Raw genomic sequence first — 11,631 nt, 5'->3', positions numbered from 1 at the left:
ACCCAAGTTGGGGTATTGTTTTGGGTTTGACTCCAAGTTTTGAGTCACACTTGGCAATTCTCCCTTAAATAAAAGTAGTTCAACCAATAAAAAAAATACAGTATTTTGTAATTGGTCACAAATTTTTAATGACATTAAATTCTATCTAAAATAATGAGAACTTCAATTATTATTTAAACAAAATAAAAATCCTTAAACACCACTTAAAGATTTTTAAAAATTAATCAAAAAAAACTTGTGAACTTATACTAAAAAAACAAAGTGCAGAAAATATCACTATTTGTTTATAGATAAATTGATGGTAAAATGATATAACTAAATTATTTGTTTCAAAAAAAATGATATAACTAAATTAGTTATAACTTATAATCAACTTTTTATATTACTTGGTTTAGTCGGTTTAAACTGATTAAAATCGATTTGAATCAATACAAACTGACTTGGAATGATTTATAGTTATTTGAATTGAATAAAACATATTTAAAAAACCCGTTTCAATTAAACCGATTTGACTTCTAGTTGAACGCTTCCTGGACCTATTTTTACAGAACGTTAATTTACGTATACAAAGAATATTTACCTACTAGGTAATAATCCGCGCCGTGCGCGGAATGAAATAATTAATTAGATTATTTATTTTACGCTGTAGTAAAATATTTGTCGCATAGATTTTTCAAGGGATGGACATTCAGATATTCGTTCGGATTCAGTTAGTCTAGAGTTTGAATTTAAATATGATTCAGATATTTCAAATTTCAGTTTGAATTTAGATTGGATTTGGTTCTAATCATTGAAGGTTTGGTTCGGGTTTGGGTACATATTTAATTATGTAATTTCTTAACAAAAATCTAAATATACTTAATCCTCAAAATCCAAAAATAAAAATAATATAAAACATAAAAATTTGAATAATTTAAGACTAAATACTTAAATTTTATATTAAAATAGTTCAATTTAAATATTTATATAGAGAAAATATACATTTTCAGTATTTTGAACATATTTTGTTATTTTAGATATTTGCATATTAATGAATATCTAATAGATATAAAATTTAAACTAATATATTTAAGTATATAATTGTGTTTTAGATATTTTTGGTGTCCAAAATATTTCTGTTTGGATCGGATTCGGGTATGGTTCTCTGGATATTAAACTTTTAGATCAATTTTAGTACTTAATCAGTTTTATTTTGTGTTTAGTATTACTTTCAAATCAAGTTCGGTTCGGTTTTCCGGATCCAAATATTTTACCTAGACTTATTTTCTTCTACAAATATAAATAAAATAAATAAATGTAAAACTAATATGTTAGGCTTATTTTACATACATAATTATTGGATCATACTTTAAGAATACCAATAAAAATGGTTGGGCATCGTGTCAATATTGTTGGACATGTTAAAAAATTGATGTAGTCTATAACCAATAATGTGTAGTTTCTTATAAAAGTTCTTGGCAAATATGATAAAAACACGATACAATCGAGTGAAATGGGTTAGAATTGCATCAAAAATAATGTGATCTCTTCATTCGGTACATGAATTATGTTTTTCAATTGATTTCGCGAATTTTCTTTTATTTTAAAGCTTTTATGTTTTCTGATTTTTTATAACAGTCTGATTATGTTTCTAATTTTTGGTGTGATATGAAAATTTTGTAAAGAAAAACAATATTTTGGCTAAACTAAAGATCCAACTTTGTATATGGCGTTTTTCACCTCAGTTTCTTTAATTCATAAGTAATCACAATTATTTGTTGCTTTTGTATGCATAAACCTCAACCATGGCCAAGTTCGGCAAAATACGAAACTATCAATTTTAAAAACATTCTCATTCCAGCATTTTAGTTGATGTGAAACTTAATGATTTTGAAATTTATTTCTTTCAACAATGATATTATTTAATACTTTCCCGAAGAAAACTTCAATTCACTAATACAAAAGTTAAAATACGAAAACTAAAAATGAACTGATTAAAAAAAGTGTGTGAACATTTTAATTGCTAAATGACCGTGAGGTTGACACGTAAACATTATAAAGTTGAAATAATTATGAGACTGACACGTGTCAATGTATATGTAAACACATTTATTGCAAATGCTTCTCTTTTAACATATAAGGGGCGCCAAACCAAAATATGAGTTATAGATTGAAGGATAGTCATTTACGTACATATCAGTTGGTAAGACATTTCAATAAGATGAACCCGCGGCGGAGGCAGAAACTTTTCCACAAAAGTAAATTTGATTTATTTATTTTTTCACTGACCACAAAGGTAAATTTGATTACAATGTATTTTATATGGGTTACTAATCCAATTCATCAAAATTCTCTTAACAAAATACAAGGAATGATTGTTTATCATAGTTCACATGGGTCATATGACCACCCTGGTACTATGCTGGCTCAGCCACTGACCTCTGGTTTCAAATTTTGTAATTTTACGTTCTTTTCTAAGGGAGCCAGTGAAATTGTTTGCATGAACATATGCTCGTGCAAATAGTGAAACCTCACAAGATAATTAAAAATATATACACTATTAAACCCCAACCATTTGCACCCTCTTGAAGTATATGTCTTATTAGATTATTAATTGAACAAACTTATAAAATAAGAGCTACAAAACGTGTTGTAGGTGAAAACTCTCGCGACTATGAGAGCATCTGCATTGGCGGATCATGAGGGGTTCATGGGCTCGGGATCTTAGGGCCGAATGTATTTTTAAAATTTAAAAAAGTCTGATATTTGGTGAACCTGTTCGTCCGAATGATACCGTATGAGACGGGTTCACGCGACGTGGCAAGAGTTCATTGGAGGCGTTTTTTTTGTTGACGGAAGCGAAACAAGGGTTTCGCGATCTGTTTCTCATTTTCTCTTCTTTCTCTTCGTTCTAGGGTTTCTCCGCCTCCGAGGCGATTTTTCGTACGACGACGACGCCGGAGCTTTTCTCCATCTAATCGACGGTGGACTATCTTCTCCACGAGCTCAGGTGAGAATCGAGTAGATTAACGGTTTCATACAATCGATTTCGTGCTCGAAAGCGAAATAGATTTCGATTGTTTCGAGTTAGGGTTTTAAATCGAAAAGGGGGTTTTTCGATTTATGGTTCTAATTCGTCATGTGGTTTCGACTTAGGGTTCTTAATTGATTTGAGGGGCTCGTTTTAGGGTTCTAAATCGTGTGATTTCTGGTACAGATGGATCCCGCAGAAGAGAGAAGAGAGATGAAGAGGCAAAAGGAGCACTACATCATGCTACAATGCGCGGCTGATACACAATACGGGATTCCGACAAGGTGTCAGTGTGGTTCGAGGATCAGCAAGAACTACGAGGTAAATGATTCTGATTTGTGTATCCCCTTTCAGTTTCTATAAGTTATTTGCTTATATGGATAATTATGATATGTATTTTTTATGTTGTAACCAAGGATGATGTGTTGCATTGTCGTCATCCTTGGGTGTTTGGTGTCCAGGAGGAGATCGAGAGGCTGACAAAGCGGGTGAAGGAGTCTGAGGAGGTGATTCTTTTGGTGGCGAAACTCAATAAACAGATTGATACACTGGAGGTGAGTATTTTCCTATTTTAAGATAATAAATTAGTTGTGTCCTTTTACGTTGATGATAATTCTAACATTAGTGAGTATTTTCCTTTTTTCCAGGAACAGGTTCAAGACCTCACTGTCAAGGTTCATGTCCTAGAGAAGCTCTGCTTCGACTGAAAACAGTAGGTACGCCTCAATCTCATGAAAACTGTTTGAGTGATTGTTTTATGTGTGTTGGTTGGTTTCTTTTAGTTGAAAAAACTGCACTAGAATTTAATTTTAAATTTAAAAACTGAACTAGAAGTTAAACCGAACTAGAACTTAAGCTTTAACTGAACTAGAAATTAATTTTTCTTTTATATATGATCCGGTTTGAACTTAAACTGAACTAGAAGTTTATCGAGGACTAGAAGTACAATGATTTGATGTGTAATGAATGCATAGCTTTGGTGGTTGGTTGCTGTGATTTTGTTGCTTTGATGTCTTTGATGTGATGTAGTAGCTGTGATGTAGTAGATTCATTAATTCGTTCATTAACTATAATGAATGTTTGGTAGTTAGATTTAGTTTAATTGTTCTCTGCTAAAAGTATTTTTAAACCAGAGGACCTCCTCTATAGAAAACACAAACTAACTCAAAAAGACCCAAGTAAATCTAATCTAAAAAGAAAATGGATCCTATCTTAACTCACAACTTGATTCACGGATGTACTATATTTTATAACTCTCTATATATAAACTATGTCTCTCTATCTTTATAAAATGTGCAACTTGATTCAAAGTCTTTCACTTCTCTTTCTTTAAAAAATGTGTATGTTTCTTTCTCACAGCTGTGTATGTTTCTTTCTTTACAAACTTTGCTTCTTTCAATTCAAGAGTAGTTCACAAAGTTGTTGAAAGAGAACTAGAAACTCCAAGCTCACAAATTCAAGAGTAGTTCACATATGTCATGCACAAAGTAACTCACAGCTCACAAACGAGTTGACCAAACAAGAAACTCCAAGCTCAGAAAGTAGTTCTCACGGGTCGGGACAAGCGGTGAAGGGAGTTGGAACTCAGCTCTCATCTTCACATACCGAAAAAATATCAAATTCACTAGAAGGTAATTAAAACATGTTGCTTAGTAATAGCTTGGGAAGAAAGTATGGATTATGAAAAAAAAAAAGGATTATGAAAGAAGAAATATGGATTATGAAAGAAAAAATTGTGGATTATGAAAAAAATATTTATATTAAAATGCAACTATATGTTTAAAAGATATAAAGGGAACATATCTTGCCATAATCAAAAAAAAATATTTTATAATGAAAATATAGAAGAAATAATGAAAATAATAATAGGATTAAATATGAGTTACAAACCCCCTTTTGCCTTTTGTAGGAAGGAGAAGAGAAATAAATTGCTTCAACAATGTCTTCCTCATCAAGTGATGAAGTAGATGAAGCTTTAGAAGAAATAGTCGACCAAGTAGTTGATAATTTCATCGACTCAATGGTTGATGTTCAAGCCAACAAGCCGAAGAGACGAGCTTATATCGAAAGAGATCGAGAGCAAGGACAGAATCAGCTTTGGGACGACTATTTTAGTGATCATCCTACATATTCAGCAGACATGTTTAGGCGGCATTTTCGAATGAACAAGCCATTGTTCCTTCGCATTGTCGATCGCCTAAGTAATGAAGTTCCATACTTTCAGCAAAGAAGAAATGCTCACGGAAGGTTCGGGCTATCTGCACTTCAAAAATGTACAACAGCTATACGTATACTGGCATATGGTCAATCGGGAGATACGAATGACGAATATCTCCGACTTGGTGAGAGTACATCACGTTTATGTTTGGAAAATGTCACTAATGGAATAATACAATTGTTTGGAGATGAGTATCTAAGAAGCTCTACACCGGAGGATCTTCAGCGATTGCTCGATCTTGGAGAGGCACGCGGGTTTCCATGTATGATAGGCTCGATCGACTGTATGCATTGGGAGTGGAAAAACTGCCCAACGGCTTGGAAAGGCCAGTACACACGTGGTTCAGGGAAGCCGACAATTGTCTTAGAAGCTGTGGCATCACAGGATCTTTGGATATGGCACGCATTTTTTGGATTACCAGGTTAACTCAATGATATCAATGTTCTTGATCGGTCACCAGTTTTTGATGACATTTTACAAGGTCGAGCACCAAAAGTTAAGTTCAAGGTCAACAACCACACATATCGTATGGCATACTACCTTAATGACGGAATCTATCCAAACTGAGCAACATTTATCCAATCCATCCGACTTCCTCAAGGTCCTAAAGCAGAGCTATTTGCCGAACGTCAAGAATCCACCAGAAAAGATGTCGAACGGGCTTTTGGAGTATTGCAATCAAGGTTTGCAATAGTTAAAAACCCGGTTCTACTATGGGACAAGGAAAAAATAGGAAGGATTATGAGAACTTGTGTCATATTGCACAATATGATAGTAGAGAACGAACGAGGCGAAAACACACTAACTGATACATCTGAGTTCGAGTCAGGAGAGTCAAGCAGAAGTTCAAGGTGAAAAGGAGAACAAGTTTTAATATCGGTAATATGTTAGGCATTCGCAATGAAGTTCGAGATTCAGAGAAACATGATCGTTTGAAAGCTGATTTAGTTGAAAATGTATGGAAAATGTTTGGTAATGTAGATGAATAATCTTTGTATGTTCATGAATATTTTTAATGTATTGAATAAAAACTTTTATAATATTTTAAAAATTATTATATTTTATTTATGTATTGTCAATATATTGAAAACTTAAAAAAATATATTATTTTATTCCTATGAACCCCTTTTTCAGATTCACTAATGCAGGAACACAATAGATAGAAGTTAATCACTATTGTCTCACAAAAAAAAATATAAAAAATCCTTATGAATCCCAAGAGGGGGTTCATTGATTCAGATGCTCTGACGTTCAAAGAACCTAAGAGTAGATCGATCACATCAAAACACTAATCTTCTTCGACACGCGTCAAGCGGAAGTGAGTTGGTACTCCCACGTCGGATGTGTCGGCGCCCACTTCCTTCGCCGTAACAATCAGTATACTTATGACACTCGTTGTTGCAGTAGTCAGAGAAGGAAGACAGCTCGTGAACGGTCTCTGAAATCAAATCCCGACAGATGTGGTCATGAATGGCCAAACCGATCTTAGCGACCTCTCTTCGTTGACCAGATGCCACGTCATCACAAAGATCGTTCACGCTCTCCATCAGGCTCCGTCTTACCTTCCGCACCATAATTGGCGCATTGTCACGTGTCTCTATCGTTGCTGTCCTGGAAATGACGTCATGAATGGTGTAATGATCGGGTCTAGTGATTAGATTAATGTGGTTGACTTTGTAGGTTATGTTGTCTTTGTACTCTTGATCGTTCTTCATCACCTTCGACAACATTGTTGTGTCCGTGTCTGTTTCATGTACTGTCGCCTTCATGTTCTTATCCGTTTGCGTCCCCACGTCGACATCTCCTGCCATTGGTAAGCAAATACAATAATCTTATACGACAAGATTTGTTTAATTAGTATATTATCTATTTTATCATTGTCATCGTCAAAAATCAATATTAATGTTGTAAACCAAATCCTTATTGTATATATCTCGACTATCACAATAAGACCAAGCATCTACTAATTTTACAATGTTGATTTCATCCATGTTTTTTTAAAAAGAAGACATACATTCTTAAAATATCCCTTTTAAACAGCATAAAATATTTTTGAAGCTGTAGAAAAATGTAAAACAACGTTTTCTAAGTTGTTTTCTTATGTATTATTCCAAAAAGTTTACATAAATTATGTGCTATGCAGAATCATTTTGCTTAAAAAGTGGTATACTTGATTTGGTACCATTCAACGGTTTGTGGGTCAGAATCAGGAATAAATCAAATAATGAGTGGGGGCCCAAATGAGGGAGAAAGTAAAAGTGGGCTTCATGAATAAAGCAATAAAGCCAGCCTAAAAGCTGTTTCTTCCTTCATTATTTGTCTAACATGCCTCTTTCTCCACTCTCTTTTGCACTTTAATTAGACATAAATCATGTTAGATTAGACTAAGACTAAACGTCACTACTAATTATTCCCCAATCTTTTGACTTAATATCAATTTGATCATTATCCTCAATGACAATTGCCAACAACTTTGAAGTGAACTCAATGACAAATGTGACTCAATCAAGTAACACATTCCATGCATGCATGAAACTGTTAGAGCAAATACATTTGTTTATCTCTATATATTCATATTAATGAAAATAAAAAAAATGATGAGACTGTCTTCCACTATTGGACATATATACTCATGACTTACCCACCACCAAAGAGACCAAAACTCTTTGGCATTCTCATTTTGCTATGTTAACTTAGGTTACGTATAGTTTATCAGTTTAATTTTGCGATTAATATTTAGTAAATGTATAACATGATGAGACACATTTATTAACATGAGAACCGAGAAACTCACCGGTGCTACAGAACTTGAAACTATCACGCGCCATCGGCGGTGAAACCTCAAGTTTCTTGTGAAGAAGGTAACTGGTTTTGATGACGTCGATGGTTCTCCGTAGCTCCTCTAAGTCCCGATCACATTTCTCTAACGCTCCAACAAGACTCACCCTCGCCAGATCACCCTCCATTCCTTCGTTGTGTGGAAGCGGCGACTCTACGGTTCCTCCGCCATCTCGGTTTGATGTATCATCTGGAGGAGAAGCGTAGGTGACCGTTCTTTGTTCTTGCTTTTTAGATCCCTGAGTGATGGATTTGCGGCGGTTGGAGGAGAAGTTGAAGGTGGAGAGGAAGAGGTTGAAGAATCCCGGAAGACAACCGGAGGATACGGCGGAGGAGTTTGAAGTTCTCCGAGGAGGATTATGAGTCTCCCGCCATGAAGAAGAAGGAGAAAATATGTTCTCTTGTTTACTCTTCTTCATTACTCTTTGTCTTTTGTTTCTTTCGGACTTCTTTGTGTTCTCTCTATCTAAAACCTTAAACTCTTAGCAAAAAAAAAAAAAAACCTTAAACTCCCATCGATAATGTTTTTTTATTCACCAACGGTAATTAGAACACTATACCCTTTTGTTATTTAGATTTTTATTTTATTTATTATTTCTTTCTTTTCTCTTTTATTTTACGTTTTTATGCTTTAAGGTGTTGGTCCACTGGCACATGACAAATACTGAATTACCAGTGTTTTTTACAATTGTAATATATAGTTAATATAATGTTTCCCCCCACTCCATTCCTCTTCTTTTTCCTCTTGTATAAAGAAATTTACGATAAAATATTTCTCTTTAATTTCAGTGAGAAAAACTAATTAAAAATTCTATTTTTATTATTCAAATTTTCAACTATCACCAATGAAGCTTAATTGTATATATTATTTAAACAGAAAACACACGAGGATTTTGGTGATGGATCATACAAATACATAAAGATTTTGGTCATAGATCACAGAACATCCTTGTTTTGAATGAAAAAGACTACAGTGCTGTAAGTTAACCGATAGTGACCAAGGGTTCTTCAGTGTCAACCAGATAAACCTGTAAGTTAACCGATAGTGACGTATCAGTCAATTGAAGGAGCAAATCCTGTAAGACAGTGAACGAATAAGTACAAGCTTGGATCGATGTCGTTGGTCTGATCCAATGGGTGAGAAGTTTAGAGTTTGGGCTTTTCTGAATACAAGTTATGAAAACCAGTAAGCTTTTATGTACTTCACACTTTGGACAAGAGACCTTGAGTTGCTGTCATAGTACAAAGCCCATCTTGAGTTGATAATTATTTGAGATGAAACACTAAAATCTATTTGTTTTCTCTGTAGAAAAGTTACCGCGGTAGATCTTCTAGAGCTGCGCATAGGACATACCACAAAGCCCATTAGACAGTCCCATCTTGAGTTTATATATATTTGAGAAGAAACCCTTTGCTTTCAATCCAAGGAACCCTTTGCTTTCTCTGCAAGGTACCCGTTCCTTTAAAAGAAACCCTATTGTTCTTTCTTTAGAAAAGTACTCTTATCGGCGTTTCTGACTAGGTAAGTGATTTCAACCTCTCTTGATGTTTTGATTGTAAAACATTTATTCTGGTTTTGACATTTTTTTAATGTTAACAAGGATGAAAAAGTACGAGGTGGCGCCTGTTGAGCTCCTGGCATCTAAAATATCGGTGTGGTGGGACATCACCAGTTGTCCGGTTCCCAAAGGTTATAATCCTCGTCTTGTCCGTAGGAGTATAGAATCAAAGTTAAAGAAGACAGGCTACAGTGGTCGTCTCACCATCACTGCCCTTGGCAACCTAAAAGACATTCCTGATGAAGTTCTGCGAGCCTACTCTTCCACTGGAATAGTTCTGAAACACGACCCATTCATTAATCTTCTTATTCTGAAGGAGGTGTAGCATCATTCATTGCGGTGGAACTGTTTGGTTGGAAACCGTGGAATCCACCCCCGGCTTCAGTGGTGTTCAAATCCGATCCCCAAAACACTAGCCGCTTGACTCTGCGGATGCATATATACTATATGTATGAGAGGATACAACATTCTTCATATATTGAAAGATACTCTTAAGCTCCCTATTAGATTTTGGGGCTGGAAAAGTCTCCTGAAAGGTTGTTGTCCCCTCTCTTTCTCTCTCTCAGTTATGAAGTGTGTTTAGTGTATCTGAACTATGTTTTTTTTTTTTCACCACAGATGCAAGAATGGGCAAGAAAATTGAGGAGCAGGAGCTGGATGATTTCAATGTTGAACCTGTTGGTATTGTTTGCAGAGTATGCCATGTCCCCCCTTTTGAGGATCTTACCGCTCATCTAAAGAGTGAAATGCATGAAATGAAAGTAAGCATCCTTTCTTGCTTGCCTCCTCTCTCTTGCTTGTATCACAAACCCTAAACTTTTATTGGTTTTCAACACAGGTGTCTAACAAATTAATCGTTCAGGATCTAACCAATGGGCAAAGGCAAGTTTAAAAAAAAAACATGTCTGATTTTCCACTATTAAACAATTTTGCAAATTTTATTTTGATTTACTCACTTTCGTTGATGCTTAATAAAACATTGTAGAGAAAGAGAAAGTTTAAGTTTAAGCACAAAAGAATCAAAGGTAAGTTTTATTATCTGCATTTTTTCTTAATTGAGCTTTAAAATAAATAAATATTTATTTGACTTGTCTCTCAACTCGACTCCAAATTTGATCTTTTTGTAGGGAAAACTGAACAAGAGGAAGAAGAAAAAGAAGCAGTTGAATGAGACTACGGCAAGTTTTAGTACCTCCATTTTCTTAAATGATATTAAAGAGTTCCAATAACAAAATTGAATATGATCTCTCAACTACACCTTTTTTTGTTTTTGTTTTTGAACATGATCTTTTCGTTGTTCAAAAAAAATACCAACATGATCTTTCAACTAAACTCCAATTTAATTTACTGACTGAAACTTTGTAGAAAGAAGAAGAATATTAAGGTTGATTCAATCACATTCATCAAAGATCGAGAATCGAGATGAAGAACGATTCCAAAGCTCCACAAGGAAGAAGATGATGAAAAAATTTGTTATCTTTCTTAGTCAAATATCGTAACAACTTTACACATATATATACATTGGTTTAAGCTAAAGGAAACTAAACCAATGATAACCGAAAATACTAAACCGGTTATTTAAACTTAACTATCCTAATACACCCTCCTCGAATCTTTAGCCTTGAAGAATCTGGAAGGTAAAGACTTGACAATGAAAGGCGACTCAATAGAGCCTAAAAAGGTCCGAGATGTAAAGGTTTTGTGAGAATATCAGCAAACTGGTTACTCGAAGAAACATGAAGCACCTTAAGCTTCCCAGCTTTGATCTGATCACGTACAATATGACAGTCTATGTCAATATGTTTTGTACGTTCATGGAACACAAGATACGTTGCAATATGAATCGCTGATTCGTTGCAATATGAATCGCTGAATTGTTGTCAAATAACAGCTTCGCAAGACATCTCATCTCCACCCGCAAGTCTTTAAGCAACTGTTGCAGCCATATCAATTCACAAGTAACCAAAGCGAAGCTTCTATATTCAGCTTCTGTACTGCTTCTACTC

General features: G+C 34.6%; 2 protein-coding genes across 3 annotated transcripts; one reads left to right on the top strand and one right to left on the bottom strand.

Moving 5' to 3' along the window:
• Window positions 1-4,949: 4,949 nt before the first annotated feature.
• Window positions 4,950-5,654, top strand: LOC106338579. Its single transcript, XM_013777523.1, has one exon. It carries the CDS (start codon window positions 4,950-4,952, stop codon window positions 5,652-5,654), a length of 705 nt encoding a protein of 234 aa, XP_013632977.1.
• A 702-nt stretch (window positions 5,655-6,356) lies between these two features.
• On the bottom strand, window positions 6,357-8,536 carry LOC106339608. Of its 2 annotated transcripts, none has more exons than XM_013778453.1 (2): window positions 8,023-8,536; window positions 6,357-7,041 (listed from the first exon to the last, which is right to left on the bottom strand). In XM_013778453.1, exons 1-2 carry the CDS (start codon window positions 8,483-8,485, stop codon window positions 6,509-6,511), a joined length of 996 nt encoding a protein of 331 aa, XP_013633907.1. In that variant the 5' UTR covers window positions 8,486-8,536; the 3' UTR covers window positions 6,357-6,508. The 2 variants fall into 2 exon arrangements, with proteins under 2 accessions (XP_013633907.1, XP_013633908.1); XM_013778454.1 differs by having other exon boundaries at window positions 6,357-7,032; window positions 8,023-8,534.
• Between the last annotated feature and the right edge of the window lie 3,095 nt (window positions 8,537-11,631).

This window comes from Brassica oleracea, chromosome C4 (assembly GCF_000695525.1).
Source record: "Brassica oleracea var. oleracea cultivar TO1000 chromosome C4, BOL, whole genome shotgun sequence".
Lineage (NCBI taxonomy): Eukaryota > Viridiplantae > Streptophyta > Magnoliopsida > Brassicales > Brassicaceae > Brassica > Brassica oleracea.
Note: the sequence above shows the minus strand (reverse complement) of the source record. Positions and strands in the feature narration are given on the sequence as shown.